The sequence below is a fragment of the Crocodylus siamensis genome, chromosome 1 (genome assembly GCF_052110815.1).
Source record: "Crocodylus siamensis isolate JL-2025a chromosome 1, ASM5211081v1, whole genome shotgun sequence".
In the NCBI taxonomy this organism is placed as follows: Eukaryota; Metazoa; Chordata; order Crocodylia; family Crocodylidae; genus Crocodylus; species Crocodylus siamensis.
This window is the reverse complement of record NC_143395.1, coordinates 408,099,519-408,123,196: the sequence shown is the minus strand read 5'-3', so window position 1 is coordinate 408,123,196 and position 23,678 is coordinate 408,099,519. Positions and strand designations below refer to the sequence as shown.

General features: G+C 42.9%; 1 protein-coding gene across 17 annotated transcripts in view; it reads right to left on the bottom strand.

Moving 5' to 3' along the window:
* Positions 1–23,678, bottom strand: part of DLG2 (discs large MAGUK scaffold protein 2) — a 1,617,582-nt gene that overhangs the window by 407,898 nt on the left and 1,186,006 nt on the right. For 14 of the 17 annotated variants that reach the window (XM_090030660.1, XM_090030651.1, XM_090030653.1 and 11 more), the window contains one exon: positions 13,404–13,559. The exons of the other annotated variants lie outside the window; for them this stretch is intronic. In XM_090030660.1, coding sequence (XP_089886786.1) covers positions 13,404–13,559 — 156 coding nt within the window. The remainder of the gene's footprint in view (positions 1–13,403; positions 13,560–23,678) is intronic. 17 annotated transcript variants of the gene reach the window in all.

Sequence of the window (23,678 nt, the reverse complement as noted above, 5' to 3'; positions counted from 1 at the left end):
ATTTACAGATGCTTTCTTAATGAGAAGTAATCAACATATTTGTTTTCCTTTAAATATACAGCTGCAGTGGCAAGCCTTGCATAAAATACGTTACGCAGCATCAATTTTTCTGTCCATTTTATAAGCTAAGGATATGTGGCCTAATGTTCATAGGTGCTGAACAGGAGCATAAGTATATCTGCAGATGCACAGCTCCTCTGAAAATTACACCATTAATTCTGACAAAACAGCTCTGGAGCAAGCCCAAAAATGAAAGAAAGAAGAAAACTGAATCATTCTTTATTCAAATTGTCATCTATTTTATTAAAGACATTAGAACCCCACTAGAAGAGTCTCTTCTTAATTTGCTTTTTCCTAACAGAGAGGAATGAGCTGAAATTCTGAAGGCGTAAGGTTGAATAAAAACACACCTTCAGAAACGTACAGTTTAACAAACTCAGAGAATGGGCAGGAAGGATCCCGTGGGAAGCAAATCTAGGGGGAAAAGAAGATGTTTAGGAGAGCTGGTTGCTCCCTGAAGAGATAACATTAAGAGCACAAGTCAGCTAGCCCAATACAAGATAAGCATAGAATACATAGCAAGACACCTGCTTGGCTAAACCCCCCACAAGGACTTACCTAAAAAGAAATCCTATGAAAAGTGGAAACTTGACTATATTAGTAAGGATGAGTAGAAAAGTATAATACAACCATGTAGGGACAAAATCAGAAAGGCCAAGACACAAACTGAGATACTATTGGCAAGACACATAAGTGGTATAAAAATCATTTCATAAAGATATTAGAAACAAAAGACAGACCAAGGAAAGTGTAGGCCCCTTAATGAGTATCTAGCAGAAACTAATATTAGATGCAATTCAATGCCTTTTTTTGTTCAGCCTTCACCAAGCAATCAATGATCAGATGACTAGAAAAATGATCAAATTAAAAGCAAATAATAGGGAAGGAAAATACTGCTTCAGTTAAGATGTTATTGCTTGCCTAAATTACAATAAGTTAATGCAAAGAATAAAGGAATGTCAGAAAAAGAGATTGTAACATTCTGAAAAACTCCTGAGTGGCTTGGGAACCTAAACCCTGTTTTCAGAAGTGTTTGAGCACTGAATTTACAAATATATTTATTCACCACTTGATGATGTATTTAAATATGCAAAGGATTTTCAAAAACACTCAAGCAGACTTCAGCAGAAGTTAGGCATCTAACCTAGCATTGTAATTTTGCACTAATCTACATCTACATCTATAGATTACATCCACAAACCTGGCCTGACATCAGTTTTGAGAACAACACTTGAGCTTCTGGATCATTTAGATGATTGTTATAACAATAGGATGAATTTTTTAAGTATTATATTGCTAGTTATTTTAAATTACACTATTTCCTTTCCTATTGACATTGGGTTGGAATATGTTTATTTAAAATAAACAGTGATGTCAATGATTCAAGCCGGAACAATGGTGACAATCCACCACATCCAGTCTTGTTGCATCTAGCTGGCCTCTAAAAGGTGCAGTTCAGCTCATAAATTGATATCATGACACTTGGTCAAGGAAACATCATATCTCAGTAGAATCGTTCCCAATTTTGTTATCCTTATTTGCAATATGCCCTATAAAATGAATAAATTAATATGATTTAAATAGGAAGACTAAGATTAAATCAGGTTTAAATTCAAGACAGGTAGTGTGTTTATTTGGCGCATGTCCAACAATGAGATCTGTAAACAACAAGGTTGTATATGGCTTGCTTTGATGGGCCTCATTTTCAAGCTGTCAGGCATTTCAAATAGCCTGGGATTTGGTTAGACATATTCTTTGAGACATATTCTTTAATTATCTTATTAAACAACTGGGAATGAAAAAGGGGAGGGGCACTGCTGTGCTATGTGGATTTCACTGATGATCAAAGAAGTCATCTAGGAAAGCACGCTTGACAAGAAGAACAGTGAAATGTGCCACTTTTTGACAGCGAGCATTTCTTCAGCAGTGAAGAAACCTCTGCAGAAAAGAGCAGCACAGATAACTGACAAGGGAGAAGGGGCACCGTGGCAAAAAGGGCTTGAGGAACATTAGTGCTCAATGTTGAAAACTTCCAGGTGCTTGCTTGTGCAAAATGTTCAACTCCCACAACTCTGCTGGGCTTCAGTAGGAGTTCCAGGCACCCAATTGCTTACATGATGAAGCCCAGCCTAAAACTCCTTGAAACTACATAAGAACATAAGAGTTTCCATTTATGGGATTGGATCATAGGCCCAGTAAGCCCAGTATCCTGTCTCACAAAGTGGCAAAGAGTAAATACTGAAGGGGAGGGTAAACAGTGATGTCCACAATTTTCCATCCCCTGATCCTCTCCCACTGCAGCTTCTAGCATTTGGATGTCCTGATTCAGAGGCTACACCCCACCTACTACATTCAGATGTGTACTCAGGTAGTTTATTGTCTGACAGCTTCACTGTGCATTTTTTGCCTGCTACTCAAGAGGCAGCAGCAAGAAAAGATTTCATCAAGTGCTTTTGGATCCTCCAGGATAAATACAATTATACAAACATAAAACACTATTATAACAACATGAATACCTTTCAAATGCTTTGACACTATTCATAATACTTTCGTACATAACACGTTTCATCTTTCAGCAATAACTACTCTGCACAATGCCTCTAGGGCTAAGTACAGACAGTCAAAATGCCAGAGGCTGAATTGATTCAATTGTTGCAGGTTAGTCTAAGCTGCATATACTGAACTAGCAAGCAAGTGAAAAGACATTCACTTTTTATTACAGAAATGCATCCACATGCCTGCAGTGGCCCAGGCCAGAAGACAGGGGACACTAGAGTATGCCTCCCTGCTCAGCTGGAGCAGACAGCTTGGGGCAAGACTTACCCTGCAAGGAGGGGAGCTGTGAGTTAACTTGGATCTGGAAGGCTCTGGGATAGAAGTTTAATAAACTGATTTAACCTAAATCAGTAAGTCTGACGCTACATCCATCCACGTTTATCTTAAATCAGTTCCGGCCATTTTGAAAGTGGTTTGTGTGCACTGAATTTCTGTTGTTACAGATTTGAACCAGATTCCTATCCCTTATACCAGTTTATGTGTAATTTCTGTCCCTAGCCTAATAGGTGGCATTAATCTAATTTCAGAAGTAGGGAAAATAAGGCACGGAAGATGAGGAACTTGCCAAAGGCAAGCAACAGGCCAGAGTCAGAGCAAGGACTTTAATTTCAGGACTTCTCAGCTCCTAGACTTACGTTGTTACTCTTAGACCATGTATTACTAGCTCTACACATTCAAACCAAGAGGGCCTATAAAACATTCATTACCAGGACGGCCTATAAAATTAGGAGATTTTTACTTTAAAATAATGAGAATTTAAAAATTACATGGGTTTCTTTTGTTTCCTTAATTCCATTTCCTTGTCATGAAAACAAGAACTAGAAGGGTATCAGTGAAAGCTGAGATTCTGATGTAATTGCACGGTGGCAAAAGCTGGGCCTTGAAGAAGAATCATGAAATAATGCAAGGCCCATGATAAAAATCACAAGAGTCAATAACACCAGTGCTTTCTTTGAACAAAACTTGAACAGGTGTCTAGAATACCAAAAAGGTGTAAGGATGGACAGGGAAACCACCAATATAAGCAGAGTTCAAAGCAAATTCAAGATCAAGGAGTTTTCAAAAGACAGGAGTTCAAAAGCACAGTAATGCAGAAACTATTTGTCTGCGTTTGAGGGGCAGTTAACAGACGCACAAATCTACTGATAGATTACTGGAAATCAGAGCTATTTCTCTCTGAATGTAATGCTACATCTGTGAGCTCCAGTTTTCTTTCACCACTAAAACCCTTTTCTAAGCATGTACATAGTCATCAATAATAAACAAAGCCAGGAAATGAGTCCCCTGCATTCTTTCCCACTGAATTCTCTCTAATTTTCCCCTCCTCTTTGCTAGAAATCCCACTGTCTTCAGTGGAACAGAAATTCCCAGCTGGTCTGAATTAGCACAGAGCTCTCTTTGCACCTGGAAGAATGGTGGTAGAGCAATACCAAACTACATCAGTTCAGGATTGGGTCCAGTAACCGTTTTTTTCCTCACCTGGAATGGGGAACTATAGCACCAGGACTCCCAAATCCTTCTATAAGCCACTCCTCAGAAGCTGAGAAACATCCTTATATATGAAACGACCATATCATAAAATTCATTACAATCAATAGGGACTCCTTCTCTTTCCCAACCAGATGCAGAACGGCCTACCTAGCCACTGCTGCCTCCTGAAGATGAAACTGCAGCAAAGGATCCAGAAACACCCCAAAGCTGAAATCTAAAAGTGACAGAAACAAAGGAGAGGACTTCTTAAGATAGTATGTGAGAGAGGTAGACCACTCTGTATCTGGCTGGGAAAAGGGAGAGATTCTATTTTTGGAGGCAGGTGGGATGGAGGAATCAGGTGAAGGAAGTGAGGCCTTCAAACCCCTGTGATCATCACAGAGGGTTTACTTACAGATTTTATTTATTTGTTGGATTTATACACTACCCTTCCCAACAAAGGCCCAGGACAGCTTACAATAAAAAAACAGAATAACCTATAAAAAGAAAGAAAAAAAAAAACAAGAGCAACAAAACAACTTAAAAGACAACTGGAATGTCAACGTAAGACAGAAGCCCCCTAAACAGTGTCCGAGCCTAGCTTTGTTTGCTAAATGCCCACACAAATAGGAAGGTCTTCCAGTGCACTTGAAAGATGTTCACACTGCAGCTCTGATGAGCCTCAAGAAGAAGAAAGTTCGAGAGTAGGGGAGTGACTACTGAGAGTGACCTCAGCGTGCATGTTTTCACCGGCATGCTGATGGTACTTGCAGGAAGTTGCTCTTGGTTGACCTTAGACATAGCCATGAGGCACAAAGAAAAAGGTGGTTCATTAGATACATAAGGCCCAGACCATCTAGGGTCTTACAGGACAAAACCAGTATCTCGAATTGCACCTGGAAAGCTATTGGGAACCAATGTGGGCTCTGGAGTCCTGGAGTTACATGCTCCTGGTGACCCAGTCCTATCAGGAGGTAGGCTGCCATGTTTTGCACCAGCCACAGGTTCTAGATGGTCTTTAAGGGCAGCCCCATGTAGAAAACTGAAATAGTCTAAGCAGGAGGTTACAAAGCCATGCATAGTGGTGGCTACATCTGAATTTGAAAGGAAGGATTGCAGCCTTTTCACTAGATGGAGTTGGTTAAAGGCACTCCTAGGTACCACTACTTCCTGAAGATCTAGAGTATGGCAAAGCTGAAAATCTGAGTGACAAGAGAAGGTTCAACTTCATCACTGATAGGTATCACAATCTCCCCACAAATCAAGTGGTCTGCTCACCACCACCACCTCTGCCTTGTCTGGATTCAGTTTCAGTTGTTTCACTGACATCCAATCCCCAACTGCAGCCAGGCACCAAGAGAGGACTGCAGAGCCTGGGTCAGGTGAGAAAGCAAAGTAGAGCTAGGTGTCATCAGCATACTGATGGCATGTCTCTGGAAATCTCTGCACAATCTGTCCCAGTGGACTCATTTACAAATAGAACAGGACGGGGTGACAAAACAGAGGCTGCAGGACATTTCCCAAAGGGATCGCGAGGTCAGGGGATGACCACCAGGTCACGTAACCACTTTAGCAACACCTCACAGCCAACTACATCAAAGGCTGCTGAAGATCTAGTAAGATCAGCAGGGCACAATATCCCCTGTCAATGTCCAGGCAAAGTTTATTGACAAAATTTGCAACCTCCAGTTAGTGGAGGTAGATATTCCACAGCAAAGGAATTAGGACCTCTGCCCTTTGGGTCAGGTTTTGTATTCCACTGAGGGGCACTCACCAGGCACAATCAGGGCTAGATGGGTTTTGTAAAGGGGCTGGGTCTCATCTCAAAATAAGAGCTTGATTTTCAGAAATCCTTAGCTCCCCATTGTGAAAGCATGGCCATAACACAGGAAGTTATTTCGAGACTCTAATCACTTTAGCGCCCAAATGGAAGCTACATTCTTTTAAGATCTGTGGCCCTCCGTGTATGTTGACAACTTCTCAAATCTGGACCTTCGTCTGAGATGCTTTAAAGTTGTTCCAAGAGGCAGCAACCCTTGGATGGTTGCTTTACTCCTTTCCTGGGAAAATGTAGAGCAGATTTCAGCTACTGTACCACTGCATACAGCACCACCCCTCCTTTTAATGACTAAGACAGCGAGACTTGATTTCTTTTTTATTATTATGATGTACCAAGTTGACAAATTGACTGTTTTAGTGAGCACCTTTCTTAATGAACTTTTCTTCCTGTCTGATGGGGGTTCATTATAATGAGATTGTGCTGTATTTTTCATCCTAAAGGTATTTTTTTTTCCAACAAGAAACCTACGTGAAATATCACAGCGCTTGTAATTATCACAGGTGCCAGGTTGTCTGTCCACACAAACTTCCATGTGCGGAGGAAAGGGCAAATTACAGTAATCACCTCTCAGTCAGAATGGAGAGTGAAGTGTTCTCAGTTTGGTAATGTTTAGCACTCTCTTTGCAGTTGAAAGAGGAGCTGAAACAACTGATTTGCTTAAACATGCTGATGGTAGGCCCTGGCTTTTCACAAATCAGTAGAGTAGAGAAGAAAATCTCATCTAAGACAGGCCTCTTGGGCTACACCTACACATTGCAATGCAGCACTAGCTCTGAATGGGCTAGCTCTGCAGCTGAAAGCAGTATAGTTGTGTTAAGGTTGGGGCTTTGACCACGTTCATTAGCTCTGTCTACGTGGCTTTACTCACTCAAAAACCAAGCTGGCCCCTCTTCAGAGCGCAGCACTATGCTATGTAGACATTCCAGTTCACTTAGAGTTAGCATGGTTATATCCACTAGGGAAGCATTGTGCCACACCCTTAAATAAGTATAATTTCATAGATTTCATAGACATTAGGGCTGGAAAAAACCTTGGGAGATCATCGAGTCCAGCCCCCTGCCCAAAGGGCAGGAAGTCAGCTGGGGTCATAGGATCCCAGCAAGATAAGCATCCAATTTACTCTTGAAGGTGTTCAATGTAGGTGTTTGAACCACCTCCACTGGCAGACTGTTTCCGACCTTGGGGGCTCAGACAGTAAAGAAATTCTGCCTTATGTCCAGCCTAAAACGGTCTTGCAGGAGTTTGTGACCGTTCGACCTCGTCATCCCTTGGGGCGCTCTGGTGAACAAACGTTCCCCCAGATCCTGGTGGTCACCCTTGATAAACTTATAGGTGGCCATCAGATCACCCTTGAGCCTACGCTTTTCCAGGCTAAAGAGTCCCATGTCTCTCAGCCTGTCATTGTAAGATCTGTTTTCCTGATCTCTGATCATGTGCGTGGCTCTCCTCTGGATTCTCTCAAGCTTGTCCACATCCTTTTTGAATTGTGGAGCCCAAAACTCGATGCAGTACTCCAGCTGCGGCCTCACCAAGGCCGAGAATGACGTCCCGGGATTTGCTCAAGAAGCATCTATGGATGCAAGCCAGCGTTTTGGTCACTTTATTAGCCGCAGCATCGCATTGCAGGCTCATGTTCATCTTGTGGTCAATGATGACCCCCAAGTCTCTTTCTTCTGTAGTGCTAACCAACGTAGCACTGCCGAGCCTATAAGGGTGCTGCAGGTTTTTCCTCCCAAGGTGGAGAACCTTGCATTTTTCGGTGTTAAACACCATGAGGTTCTCGTCTGCCCATTTGCTGAGCTTGTCCAGGTCAGCCTGGATCACCCGCCTATCTTCTGGTGTGGATGCTTTGCCCCAAAGTTTGGTGTCATCGGCGAACTTGGCCAGTCCACTCTTAACTCCAATGTCCACATCGTTAATGAAGATGTTGAACAGTATGGGTCCCAGGACAGAGCCTTGAGGGACCCCACTGGTCACAGGGCACCACGATGAGTGACTGCCATCAATCGCAACCCTCTGGGTCCGACCACGGAGCCAATTTCCCAGCCAGCGGATCGTGGTGGAGCCAAGGCCACAACTGGCCAGTTTGGCCAAGAGGTGATCATGGGATACCAGATCAAAAGCTTTTTTGAAGTCAAGATATATGACATCAATCTCTTCTCCCTTGTCCAGGTGATAGGTCACCTGGTCATAGAAGGAAATGAGATTGGTCAAACAAGACCTACCCGCAACAAACCCGTGCTGGCTGTCCCTTAGGATGTTAGCCTGGGCCAGTCCCTCAAGGATGGCCTCCTTAATAAACTTTTCTAAGATCTTCCCCAGGATAGAAGTCAGGCTAATGGGCCTGTAGTTAGTCGGATCCACTCTCCTCCCTTTCTTGAAGATAGGCACCACATTGGCCTTCTTCCAGTCTTCGGGCACTACACCAGAGCGCCAGGAGTTTTCAAAGATCCGTGCCAGGGGCTGGGCTATGACGCTCGCCAGCTCCTTGAGTACCCTGGGGTGCAGGTTGTCAGGGTCGGCTGACTTGAAGGTATCCAGCTTCTCAAGATGTTCCTTCACGAGGTCGGCATTTATGGAGGGTAGGGGATCCACATCACCCGGATCTCCCTGTCCCATAGCAGGCATGGGCGTCCCATGGGACTGATGTCAAATCTGTATTTTTGATTTCTGAACACCAAGTGCCTGAGGCCCAGCTTTTGAAACAAACTAAACAGAAGGCAAAACAATAGAGGAAGGAAAATTCCCAACTGGTGTCAACAAGGACGCCTCTGAACTGATGCCAACTACAACTCCTAGGAGCTCTGATTTAGACTAACTGAGCGCCAGTGATCCTGGTTTTCTCTGATAAAAAAAAAATCCGCAATTTTCGTATTGAAAAAAGTAACCCAAAATCCACATCTTTCCGTGATTAAAATGAAACATCACTCATCTGAAAATTGGTCGTTTGTTTTTTTTTTATCAGAGAAAACCAGGATCCCTGCTGAGCACCTAGCTCACAGCACATGAAGCTTTATTTCCAGAAGTGCGCATCCTAATGAAAAAAATGCAGATCAGATTGCCCACCTGTTCCACCCTAGAGAGAGTGCCCTTCATCTTCGTGCCCTTTCATTAGCAAAGAAGAGCAGCTGTCTGCAGTTAACAGCCTGCCATGATCAAATAGTCACCAAATAGAAATCAAAGAACAATATACCTACAACTAAACAAAAAGGACCCTGCATCCAGGCTGCACACCTCTGGTTGTCACATCCAAACCCTCACTACAATCTATTTGACGAGCTCTCTTACAATTTTACCTACATTCAAAGACTATTGCACCTTGAAAGACGTTTCCTCAAATAAGCATTTACACTGTCCCCCGCCTCACCAAAAGCTCATCATCAGGAGAAAAGTTTCAGTGACTAACAAACAGGAAGGAACTGGACCTTGCCAAAACAGGAAAAGCCAATTCATCTCCACCAACAGTCTGATCTACACTCCTCACAACAAAAGCATCATGATTCATGAATCCTGAACATGCCAATTATAATATATGATAGACCTCATTCAATATACGTAATGCTCTCTTGGGAACTGTATGGATGAAACCAAGACACCATTGTGCTCCAGAATAAACTTCCACAGAACAGTGGCATAGGACAAAATACTCTATTACCAGTGGGAAAACACTTTTCACAAAACAACTGTTCTATCTCAGACTTCACCCTCCTCATCCTCAAGGGAAGTCTACACAATACCTTCTGCAGATAGGTCTGGAACAGAAATTCATAACTCTGAGACACCCCAAAACCCATGGTTTTAACCATCACATTCATTTTGTGGTATGTTATAACTTACTCTTCACCTCTCTCGGCTAACTTTTCTTTCCTTCACAGGTGACAACTTTCCTTTGAGGTAATTAAATTCAGTAGCATAATTAGGCAAAACCAGAAGTAATTGCTCTAAGTCATATTAAGCCTGAGTTTCTTTCCAAACTCAATAAAGGGTATTTGAAGCCCCAAAGCGTGTCTCCTTTATCTCCCAACTATATAAGTTGGTCCAATTAAAGGTAGCATATTACTCACAAATCCTGCAGTGGGATCGGGTTCTCAAAAAACCCAAGCTGAGGAAGAACCTCTCCCAGCCCACAGCTTCTCTTGGAGTCCTTCTGTCCCATTGTCTAGCTCGGCGTCCTTTCTCTTTATAGGTGGAAAACAGTGATGTAGGATTCTGATGGACTATTTTGCTGTCTACTTCCAATCACAAAGGCATTATTAGTTTTGCAGATTTAAATCTCTATGTAAGAAAGAACATATTCCTGCTTTTTGGTCAGGACTTGGAAGGAATCCATTTTAATGTGCTGTTATGTAGGAGTGTTCAGATATTCAGGGACTGATTCATCATGTCCTGTTTCTTGCGAAGTTCATTTCTACTAGTGAAAAATGTCATTAATCAAAATGCCGATGTTTTACACTTCATATTCATGTAGACTATTACATTAGAGCAACAGTAAACCAGGCCTCCTGCAGTTCTAGGTACATCTTAGAAACTTTCACCCTAATATTCTTCCTGTAACCTGACAGGTATTGTATGCTCTTACTATATTTGGTCATGGTGATTTTATTAGCTTATTGCTTATGCTCCTTTAAATTAATACTTAACAGCACTGCAATGCCTTTCACATCTGTTTTCCTATGTCTCGCCGTTCTTTTCCTGTTACTGTCTGACACTAATTCACCTATTGACTTTCCACTTTAATAATTCTGTTCATCTTCTCTCTTTGCACTCTGCTAGTGCTTTATCCTTAACAATCTGTTTCTAAAGGTTGCTTTATAGAAAAAACTGTAAATATGATTGTCTTTATCATTTCAGCCCAGCTTATTAAGGATAATGCTTGGTCCACAGAAATCGCTCTGACATTTAGGATTACTTTACTGGAATGTTAGCACCAGAGACCCTTCACGGGGAGGGCAGTAGATTATAAGTCAAGGCTCCTGGGCTCGACTCCAAATATTTATTCTATGTATTATTTGTATTGCAAAAGCACCTAAGAGCCCCAGCTATGGGCTAGACCCCTATGTGAGGTGCCGTACAAATGCACAACAAAAATGGCCCCTATCTCAGAAGAGTTCAAAACCTACATTGATAAAAGCTGCAAGAAACATGCATACCAAACAAGGGTGAAGCAACAGGAAGGAAGAACGAAGGAAGTATTAGAGTAATTATATTAAGACCATCTGGGTACACACATTATCTGTTATGCAACTTGTGGATTGCTGATGGCTCCAGGCATTTCTGTAACTGTTTTTGCCTTTTTAATGTAAATGTATACAATCAGCTATTGTTAAGTGATAGACAGCCAAAATGTATTTGATTGCTGAAGGGAGAGACTTAAGAAGAAAATTAAAGGAAAAAAGAGGGATTTGTTTGAAGGTACCAAAAATCCTAGAATTACCCAAGATATATTCTGCATTCATCATTATGCCAGCCTGTTCCTAAGGATAAGTGCTGCATCCATACTTTCCAGACTGATAATTTACTATGAAGTAGCAAAATGTTAATTAAACTGAAGTTAAAGAAAAGAGCCTTTCTCCTTATAACTTTTTACTATGTATTTGATTTATAAGCGACTATTTGAAACACTGTTATGCTGCAGCCACTGTGGCCACTTTGCCAAATGTGATATTGGTTACCTGTCATATTCTGCCCAACTTCTATTATTCTAAAGCTTATCACAAAACAGCCATCTAAATACAGAACATTGTCCCTGTTTCCTGTGGTATCACCCATAAGCCTATCTGTTCCTACTTGAGTGATAATCAGAAATTAATGATCAGTTGCTCTGTTTCCTCAAAATCCTTTCTAAACTTTGTTGCTGACAGGTTTCACTTGTACTGGACATATTTCAGTTATTTTAGATTTGCAGTACGGGCTTCTAAAAAAATTGTCTTTATACCAGCAAATAAGAGTAAATTTTCAAAAGGAACCAGTGATTTGAAGTGCTGCTTTAGAGGAGTGGTTTTCAGGCAGCTGGTGATCTGATCAGTACTTTCTGAGAATCGGGTCCTTTCCGGACCCCTTCCAGTTCAGCAGCCAAACAGAAATGCTCCAAATCACTATTCACTTTTGAAAGTCTAACCTTAAATTTTATCCTCCTAAACTCTTTCTGTGTTCGATTATCATTACCCATCTTGAGGAGGCAGCTAGGTGGTTTCGCGTGGCTGGATGCCATTTTCAAGGGCTTATCATGGCCAAGGCCGCCCCACACCTGTGAATAGCCAAGGGGCCCTGGTGGCCCTGCCTCTTGCTGCTGTTTGTCTGCAAGAACTGTCCATCACGCAGCTTCACCCCTCACCACTGACTGGTGGAGAAGGACATGGCTGCATGACAGGCAGTCCTCTCAGCCAGTCATCACTGAAGGGTGGGGGCAGCAACTATTCTGGACTCCCCTGTATGCTGGCAGACTCCTTTCCCCCCATAGGCGGCTGATATGGTGGCATGGGAGGGCACATACCCCGCCTGACAGGGCCATGCCCACCCCTCCCGCCAGCATCTGTGGCTGCTCGCCAGCTCTGTCCCTGACACTGGCTTCTGCAGGTGCCACCCCAGGCTCAGGAGGCACCAGTCGCTCATGTCTCCCCTCTTCCCCCATGGTGGGCTGTGCAGCCGGACAGCAGTGCCATGAGGATGGCCAGTATTTTACTTTCAGTAAGTTTTCTTTCTTTTTTTTCTTTTTTTTGTGGATTCTGCAGATGTTGCCTGATTTTGTGGGCAATGCCAAATTGCATATCTTCCATAAAATCTGTGAAATTGTGATTTCAGGAGGTCCCTAATTATTATAGCTGAAAACAGTTAACTGATCATTTTGAAAAATACTTACAAAGAACACTTTGGCCTAAGGAAATGTTCACTGATTAGCCATTTGTAATAAGGTAAGCTTCAGACAATGGTAAGCACACAACTCCTTTCGGTTTCCATAGTTTCATCATCTCTCGTCAGTATGCTGCCATCCTCAGGGATGCGACATTTCAGGGACACATTGAGCCAGTATTTGGCTAGGGAAGTGATTACTCTTGGTTAACGTTCCTTAAATGATCTCAGGATGTACCCATCAAACAAAACAAAATACATCAGCTGAAGAGAGCTTAATTTATGGCATCAGCTTGCACTGTTACAACTGATGGTGAATTCTTAGTCATTTCTGAAGTAAAACAAATGCAGAGTTAGGTTACGGCATGAAATATATTTAATGTGAAGCACTTGAGAGAGCCATTCCTACGGATTTAAACTGCTTGTATTCACCCCTTTTTTTTGGTAGCCCTAGCATTATACTGAGGTACTATGCGTTTCCCAATGGACAGTGCTGCAGAGGTGAAAGCCAGGTTAAAGACAAGCACGAGCCTTAGGAGAGGGAACATTAGGGAGGCTGGGATTACTCTATAACTACTGATGCCCATGCATTATAATAAAGGAAGTGAGAAAAAAGCGCATGCAGTACCTGGTGATCTCAGAGTCAGGGAGCAGGCCTACGTGGTAGTGGGGGTAGGGAGCTGAAAGAAGGAAGCTTTTGTCACATTCGACAGGGGAATAGTGCCTAGGAGAAGGAGGCTTATCACACAGTTTGTTCACAGTGCTGTAAACAGGTTCAGGAGGCCTGGTGATACAGAGACAAGAGTAAAAGATTAGTTGTGCATTAAGGGCCAAGAACAGACAAAGAACACAGCCATCAGAATTTAAAAGCATGCAAAGAAAAATCTGTCAAGAACATTTCAGTACAGAGAAGTACAGAGTACTACTAGCTCATAAATGAGAACTCTGTTTTCCAGTACCATTGAATAGAAGATAGTTGCATAAAGGATACACAAGCAATTCAGCTGTGCCATCAAAATGTACTTATTTATTGTGCACTCTAACTGAAAGAGTGCAACTTTCCCTCTGGAGCCCAATGATTGATTTCCCCAAGTGATCTGCCATTATAAGTTGAGTATATTTATAATTTTTTACATATTGCTACCAGAAATGTATATATATATATAGATGTGTTAACATAACATAGATATTCTAATATAATAAAAGCCGTAGCACTTCCTGCTGTGTGTCGGTCTGTCCATAACGCTTTGGGCCAACTGCACATGCGCTGCCTGGTGCCTTATTGACAGATAGACGCATAGGTGGAGGCAGTGGGGACTAGGAAGGAGAAGTGAGAGTCGTGGCTTGCAGCCCTGCAGAGGGGCAGGGCCATGTGGGGGCAGGGCATGTGGTGGGGCCTGGCACGTGGCCGCAGGGTGCTGCAGGGAGTGGGTGTGGGGCGTTCCAGGCAGGGGGGGATGAGGCACGGCCACAGGGTGCTGCATGAGGAGCGGGCATGGGGGACAGGAAGGGGAGGGGGGTCACAGTGGCCTGCTGCTGCTGCTGGAAGTGCCAGGGAGACTGGGGCTGAGGCTGTGCCTGGCAGGGTGTGGGTTGTGCTCAGGCTGGGCCGAGCTGTGACACCAGGGGAGCTCGGCAACTCCTCCAGGGCCGGGGGCAAGTGGCTCCCGCCACTGCGCACAGTGCAGGGGGCCAGGAGGTGGGGGGCCTGCATCGCCCCCTGGGCTCCATGGTGCTGGGTGGTGTGTGTGTGTCTGTGTGTGGCATGTGGCTGGGTGTGTGTGGCATGTGGCTGGTTGTCCATGTGTGGCGTGTGGCACATGGCTGGATGTGTGCATGCGGTGTGTGGTTGGGTGGGTGTGTAGCTGGATGGATGGGTGTGACTGGGTTGGTGCTGCATGTGGCTGGGTGGGTGCTGCGCATAGTATGTGGTGTATAGCTGTGTGTGTGTATGGCATGTGGCTGTGTGCCATGTGTGGTGTGTGGCTGGGAGTGCGTGTGCGGTGTGTGGGTGGGTGGGTGTATGGCTGGGTGGGTGTGGCCTGTAGCTTGGTGTGTGTAGGTGTGTATCAGGTGTGGGGGGATGCACGTGGCTGGTTGCAGAGCAGTGGCCACGTGGGCAGTGGGTGGTGGCACTCCGTGCCCACTGCCCGCACATCATTCTTGACGGGCACTTTCTTAGTCTATATATAAATATATCTAGCTACCTATATATACATATAAAAAAAAGAAAGGTAACTCATGCACAACTTTCAGCATCTTATCCATAATGTGTTGCATGCATTTCCACTTAAAAGAATGTGAAGTTTATTATTCAGCAGAAAGGCATTTATTTTCTTTTCCTGAAATTCACAGATGAGGCAAAGATGCTTTATGAAAACAACACGGCCCTGGACTCCATAAAATAAAACTTGCAGGAGGACCTCTGGGCAATGTGCATCAACATACACCCCTCCTTGATAGTGATATTACACACACACACACACACACACACACGTGTGGACAAATCAATTAAGATACCATTGAAACAATGAAGAGTTATGCACACTGTTTTCTGATTCCAGTTTTGACAAATCCTGCTTGAACTATGGTAAATACAGATATTCTGAGTTAATTAGCAACCCCTGAAAGTTCAGTACTGAATAAATAGCCAGATACTACAACCCGACTGTGTCCGAACACTGGTAAATCTCCTGCTGTACCCGTGCAGCCCTGCTGACCCAGAGGGTGAATGCTGTCCAGAGGCCAACTCCCAGTGCCATGGCAAGGAAGTTTAAGCCCAGGGTAAAGCCCGCAGTAGCAGCCCACCCTTGCCCCAGAGGCCCCACAGATCCGGAGGGGCACACACTTGCGTGGGAGTGTACACAGCAGCAGGAGCTGCCCACTCCCCCACCCCCATGCCCTTCCCTCCCCCCCCAAAGAGCCACTTGCGGCTCCATCCCACACCCCACCCCAGCTGGGCAGCGCCTGTTGGTGCTCCTTCACTTCAATGCCCAGAGTTGTCAGCCCACCCGCCCCTTCCCCCCCACTATGGCACTGTCAACTGCACTAGTGGAGGGATTCACACCTGGGACAAAGCAGTACTTACCCCTCGGCTGGTGGAGCAGCTTTGAATACCAGCCAGACTCCAGCCTGCCAGTAAAGGACTCTCAGAACATTCTCTGAAATAGTGCATCCTCATTTAATCTGGACCCTGCAGCCCTACCTGCTGACACAGGCATGATTGCAGGAAAATTCAATCACTTCGCTTCCACTCTGCAAAACTTTGAGTGTGTTCAGCCTGAAGGGCTCTCTTCAACGGCAGAACTCTCTTTTCTGCCAGCAGAGCCACTGCATGTGTTACGTTGCTTCTGCCATCCAGCCCCTGGCTGATGCTACGGGTAGGTCCTGCAATGCCTCCAGCTGGCTGCCATGGTACATTCAGCAGCTGGTGCCTTCCCAGAGTGCACTTCCTCCTCTGCCAGTGCAGCTACAGAGTGGAAGCATATAGGACTCCCAGCACCACCCACAGTTCGGTGGCAGCTGCTGGTTGTTGCCATAAGTTTGTTCTAGCTGAAGCAGGTAAGTGCGGACATAGCTTAGGGACTATGAACTGTTTGGTGCTTTTCTTCATGGATCAGTCAGAAGATCCAACCTGTGCAACAATGCCTAAGTACACAGCAAGCTAAGAGAGGGAAATAGCCAGCCAAATAATTAAACCTTTCTCAAGGCATCAAGGGGTGTGTCCATGCGTGCAGGCACACGTGCTTGCAGCAGCTCAAATAGAAGTGGCACAAATTTGAGCCAGGACTTTTTCCCTCAGTGCATGTGCCCAGACATGCACTTTGGTTTGGGGCAAATTGTGCCACTCGGGGCAAAATAATCCTGCCTGGCTCCTCCTGGAACTGCAGCCAGGGGGAGCTGGAGGCTGGGGCCAGCACCTTAGGGCTCAGGGCTACTCACTTCTCAGGAGCTTCTGCAGCACAACCAATTGGTACCTGGGGACACTACCCCTTGTGCCAGTGGGACTGCTGAAGCAGCCCTGAGAGTTCCCTGCACCCTCTTCCCACTGCAGCAGTTTGTTTAAGCCGTTTTTGTTCTGGTAACACTGTGAAACACTAACAAAACAATTCTTTTGCTATAATTATGCATAGATGACAATGTTATTATAGTAACGTCAGAATTTGCACAGAATTTATTAGAGTGATTAAAATGGACCAACCTTGGCCACTGACATAGCACAGGATTCCCTGTTGTCCTTTGATTTGGAAGCTTGGTGTTTTCTTATTTAAAGATTTGTCTCAATAAACGCAACTAAACTTTTTTGTATGCAGCCTTGCATTTGGTTTTAAAAACTCTCTTGCCAAAGCTAGTCTAGTGAAAAATGTACGTGTGCCAGATTGCTAGTTTAACATTCAAAGTGACCGAGTATGTAAATAGCAAAATTGTCACAACTGAATCCTTCCAATCCCACCACGAAACCTCTTTAAGGAAAGCAAAGATTTTTTTCCTCTATGTATTTTACAGATGTTTGGGGATGATTTTAATAATTTACCTTCTACAAATCAATTACTCTCTACGATATCTGGAGATATAGCATCTATACTAGGATTTTATTTTAGCCTGTCATACAGCCTCTTACTCCTCCAAAGCTGAATTTTGTTCCAGAACTATCTATGAAATAGAATACAAATATCAAATCTAAGCAGTCTACAGTGCTGATTTTGAAAGAGTTTTGTTTCTGGAAGAGAAAGATTAAAAAAAATGATTACAGAGTTCTCTTTGTCTTAAGACTTGGCTTGTGATTAACTTGTTAACTGATTAAAACAACTGAGAACTAGCAACCACTCTGATGAAGTATGGGTGCCTTTTGTCCAGACTCCCAGCTGGAATATCTGTGCAACATTAATGATTTTATTTCCTTACCTTATTTTCCTTACAGTTATAAGTGTAAAGATAATAAGCTCAAGAAATAATCATATATGAACCTTGCGAATTTATTCTGAATGCTTGAAACTACGCTGGGTCACAAAAATGGGTGACCACCACTTCTTTTTCTGGGTCATAGATCATGCCATGAAGATGAGTAGGGATGTAGTGAATGAGGTGTTAAATCAAAATCTGCAAACTGTTGGAGCCAATCACAGTGAAAAACAGATTTCCAATGCAATTTCATCTACCTAGCCATTGAAGTCACACTTATCACCTTGGCATCTGAATACACTCAGTGGCTTCCATAAAACCTCTAGGAATGAGTCACACATCTTGTAAAAGCAGACCATGTTAGTGATTTTTTAAAATGTTTCTTTTTCCTCTGAAGGAATTCAGTAAAGTCACACTGCTGCGGCAGGCAGGATTGCAGGAAATTGGCATATACTTAATGAACCTTTTTGAATAGATATAATGCTCCTAAAGAGTGCTCAGCTCACAGCACTGGAACATCGTGTCCTTTATTCACAGGTAGATCATGAACATTGATGCTGTGACTTGGCCTGCAATATGCCATGCCATCCATAACCCGGAGTTGCACAGGTGGGAAAGAAGTTCTCACTTTGCCTTATCAAGACTTGGTCTCTTCTGAGAATATAAACTAGGACAGTTTTTTCTTGTAATAAGCATACCTCTGCTTAAGGAACTGGACGGAAATCATCAGAATCATCCATTTGCCATCAGATGATAACCCTTCGTAGTCACTATAAATGCTAGGCTGAACTGGTCTGTTAAAGCCCATGGTAAAATTCACTCTTGTCATTTACTGCATATTCACAGCATTGGTAGCTTCCTGGCTAGCCCTTAGTTGCATTACCTGTACCTCGAAGTGAAGCAACTAGCACAAAAACTTGTGGCATGAAGAACTAAAGGATTAGGGCCATGAATATACCAGTCTAGACTTATTTGACCTGAGGCATTATCTGTAAATAAAAAATTACATAGCAGAAATCTAGAACACTGAAATTTGGGGCAAATAATGCAAACCAGATGACGAATTAGAAATAAAAAGTACTACTGAACAAATAAACAAGCCAGGGTATCGAAACATGTGCTTCATCTATAAGATGTGCTGGTATCAGACTAGGTGCTGGTGAGTTCTGCAACACTATATAATAATCCATTTCCTCTCAGACATCCTCTTATCCCACTTCTGTGACATTAGAGCACTTCACTACAGGAAGCTAAAAGTAGTACTGTATAAGAAGGAAGTTAAGAAGGCCACTCTCATCTCTGTTGAATAGTTTATTTTGGGTTGAAGGTGGGGGGAAGTGTTTTAACATTACCATCTTGTCATGACATTCACAGCTTCCTTAATTGGGCAAGAGGAGAATGGACTACCAAGTTAAAGAGTCTGATCATTTCATATTCTCTTCCCCTCTTTTTCAATGCTATGGCAGAGAAGGAGCTCCTGTCTGTTACAAGATAGGCATGAAGGACAGTACAGGCGTCCCTCGCTTTATGCTGTGCATGCATTCCTGGAAAACGGCACATAACTCGAATTCGCATAAAGGGAAACCACTTTGCAATGCAACAAATAGGGATATGTTCCAAGACCTCTACTGTACTGACCCCCTTGACTGTACTGACGTGGCGTTGCACTGCTCCCGGAGCAGCCGCAGCTTCGTAAGTATGGGCACCAGCTACCCTGAGTGGCAGTCACGGGTGCTGCTGCCAGGTGGCTTCATGGCTCACAGCTCCCCGGTGCTGCACTGATGGGGCCAGACCGGGCCAGGCTGCAGGGGCTGATGCTGCAGCCTGCCCAGGGCATGTTCACCCAGCTCAGCCTCCCCAAATAATTTTTTTCTTCCTCTGCCAATGGCATCACTCCCACAGTGCATCGCACAAAGCAGCTGACTGCAGGCTTCCACCACACTGATTGCATATGAGTGAATTTACCTTGCATATAACAAAATTTTTGGTGTAAAAAGGGTCATCGCATAAGAGCAAATTTGCATGTACAGAACCCGCATAAAGTGAGGGAAACCTGTATACCAAGATAGCGGTTTAGGACTAATTTGCAAAGCACTGGTCTGAAAAATAAAATCAAAAGAACTTAAACCTTCATTCAGAATAAAAAAAAAAATTATAAGGAGTTTGAAAACAAATGCTAACAGCTTGTGTTATGATGCATTAATTTTTTAAATGAATGTAAATATGTGCAATGGCTCGTTTAGCAGCATTAAAAACATAAAAGATGGATGTATACCGTTTGAGGAGTTATTCACCTTACTTTATCCACAATCAAGACATTTTCAAAGAGGTAACAGCTGCCAGATTTAGAAGTCTTATCAGGATTAAGACAAAAACGCTCCTGTTTTTATCCATCTGAGTAAACAAATTATATGGGAGAAAACACAAGCAAACATTTTGGACTGCATTTTCCTCTCAACCTGTTCAATGTTAATGTTAACTTATAACAAGCCAGAAAATAAAAGAGGTTATGCACTTAGGCCATGATCCTATCCCACCTATTAGGCACTGATGTCTACTAAGTCCTAATTTCATCTACTAAGGGCCTAAATCCTGTTTGAGTCCTGGAAAAACAATTGTTACAATAGGTTCCTCTTCCTCCTCTTCACTGCTTTTTGTAACTCTGGGTGAGATGCTTAACTTTGTATTAGCATAGTTTACTGTAAAGTAAGCATGTGTCTCTACACATGCACATACTTAGTTGGCAGTAAACCTCCCTAATCCTGAGGAAATCTGCTACCTGCAAATGCAAGTAGCAAATTTACTTGGGATTGGTAATGGCGCTGAACAGCTCATGTAGATACCCAACCGGGATCAAAATCTGTTCCTGGTCTGCCATCCACCAAGGAGCGGGAGCTATCTCCCTACCCCTGGGAGCCACCTGCTTCTGAGGCAGGCTCCACCACAGGAGCCTGGGTGGGGACTATGTCCCCCTGCTCTGGCAGCAGGGAGGTCCAAGCCCCCTGCTCCCAGATCACCACTGGGAGTGAGGGCTGGGAGACCCTTATCTCCTAGCCTGAGCTCTGAGGTTGTGGGGCTCAGGCTGGGAGATCCTTATATCCCAGCCTGAGCTGTGCAGTCATGGAGTTAGTCCTGAGAAATAAGGGTCGCCTTCACATCCCCCTAGTTGAGTATCATTCATCTAATAGGTGGACTCAAAGTGGGCTTGTAGGGTATGGACATTTAAACAAGTTTCTGTCAGGTGAATTGAGACATGACTACAGCACATCAACTGCTCCACAGTAACTGCTCGTGTGCATATGCTCTTACTTCATGGGAAACGTGAGGTAGTCTACCCTTCCATTAAAGGGGGAGTAAGGCTACCTTGAATTTACCATGGAAGATGAACACACACCTAGGCAGCTACCAGAGAGTAGCTGACACACTGTAATTTCAAACACTATCTTAACTCATTGTGAATATATTAGTGGTGCTCATGCCCTTAGAAGTTCAAACAAACCATCAAATATACATTGCATATTAGCATACATTTCTCAGAAAATTAGCTTCTAGGTTTACACACAAATGCATAGAAACCGACCTTACAAAATCAAGGCTACATTTTAATCCTGCAAACAAATTACTGGGTAATTCCAGGGCTAACTGGGTAAAATTCCATGAGGTGTACTATACCGAAAGTCAGATTTGATGATCTATACACCCCTTGGGGCCTTAAACACTGTGAACTGGAGTCAATCATTTGGTAGACTTGAAGTTATCAGAGTCTATCATTGGGCTTGTATCTGTTTATATAAAATAAATCAGGATCATTCACATTACAAAGCTTCAGTTCATTTGACATATTTTTACATGAAACTGCCATATGCAATAATCAATGGTAATGTAGCAATAATAACAAAAATAATTAAATTGGTACATTTTTTGAAATTTTCAAAGTAACAGCTAACCTTGACAGCACTGTGCAAGTATGAAAATGTAGCTGTTTTAGTCCTATTACTATTTTCAATTAACGCACATGTTGTGTGTCTGACAGGCCTTTAAATAGAAGATGGCACTTTATTTGAGTGTGGTAGCTTGGGAAATCATGTGAGGAGGCTTCATTCTAGTTCTGACAGAAGCCTCTGCCCCTTCACAAAGATCTCCAGAAGGATTTCAGATGCAAAAAGCACACCACTAGAGCAAATCCACTGGCCCCATGCATTGTCTGCTCCATCTTGGCCTTTCATGAATACATTTCTTTGAATGGCCCCAATACGGATTCATCTGACATACTGCTATCAATACATGTTCACAAAGAGCAGTAGTCCTTGAGATGAAAAATATGATTACCAAGTGCAACTCTGCTCTGAAAATGGCTTCATAAAGTCAGAGGTGGATCTAGGGAGGGTGTAGTTGTGTAGTTCAACCCCTTTGATTCCTGTTCTACCCAGAGTTTACAACCAGCTGCCTAGGAAAAGCAGTGACATTTCTATTCAAGCAGCTGAAGGAGTCAATTGACTTCATGATTCATTAGCATCTCCCTGATTCCTGCTAATTTTTCTTCCTTTAATGGGTATTAACAACCCTCTTTGTTTTTTAATGGTTTTGATCTTCCAGTATTCAAACTACCCTTTCCCCAACTATGTTACTGTCCCTTAGCTGCTCCTGGTAATGTCTCCTTCTATTTCATAGCCCTGTAGGCTGTTTTTAGCTCTAGCTAAAAACCTTAACTCAGACGTGGTGATATTAACTCCAGTGAAAAAATGACCAACAGTGAAGTATTGGAGGCACCATCAAGACACTAAAGAAAATGAGATTTTTTTTTTAATGAATCTGAATAAGAGATGCACATTTAACTCTAATGTACTAATGAAACAGTATCTTTTGACTCTTTTTTGCCTATTAATTTAATATATAATCTAGCATATTAGTATAAATTACTGTAAAGTTATATTATTTTTGCTTTCATCTTAAACTGAATGATATGGTGCTAGGCCTTTAGCATCCTAGTAAAGCTTCCAGTTTCTTTTTAACTGCTGAAAAATGTGTTGTGCTATATGTGACGTTGTGCCACACCTCCTGTATCCACCCTTTCAAAATCCTAGATATGCCCCCTGTATAAAGTCAAGGTAGTGTCAGAATGATGTTTTACCCAGGCTAGGCCAGAAGTTATGTGAGGGGCAAGGATTTCTTAGCATGATATATTTTATTGGATCAACTGGGTAGTTGGGATAGAGTTAGACAAGCTCTTGAATGCAAGGCAATCTTCATTCACTATGTTTTATTATGCTGTGCCTAGCTAATTCTGGTCAGACCTGATGAGGAATGTCCTGCATTCAAAAACGTGTCTAAGTCTATCCCAACTACCCAGTTGGTCCAATAAAGGATAACACCCTAAAAAATCCTTGCCTCTGCTATTATTGCTACATTACCACTGATATCAAGTCACAGCTTTGTGCTCAACATATCTGCTTCTTTGTGTTTTCAAAGTGATACCTCTTTACCTGAGTGACAAGAAATAATTTATACTTTGACAGCCTTTTTTGTCAAACAGCAAAATTGAGAAGGTATATCAGTTATTCAGTTGGTTGGGAAAGTACAATTTTTCTTTTTTTTCATGATCAACAGAATTGTGTACTACATTGCAACCAATTATAGCTATGAAAACTCACAGCAGCACTGCTGGAATTAATTTTCACAGGCATCACTGAGGATTTAATTTGGCTTCTTGAACCTTTTTGAGGCATGAGATAGAGAAAACGCAGCCAAGCATGGCTGTAGGCCATAAAAACTACACTTGATCCAACAGAAATTAAACATGTCACCCTACATGGTTATTTTTGTACAGTCATTTTTTCTGACTAGAAATACACTTTAGAACTAAATGGATGACTTTTTAAACCAGTGCTTTTATTCGATTTCAGATCAATAGATCAGACTAATATACTACTGCTATTTGCATATGTTGCTTAACTGGGATGGTTTAGTCAGAGACATTTCTGTCTTAAGCAGAGGGGTGGAT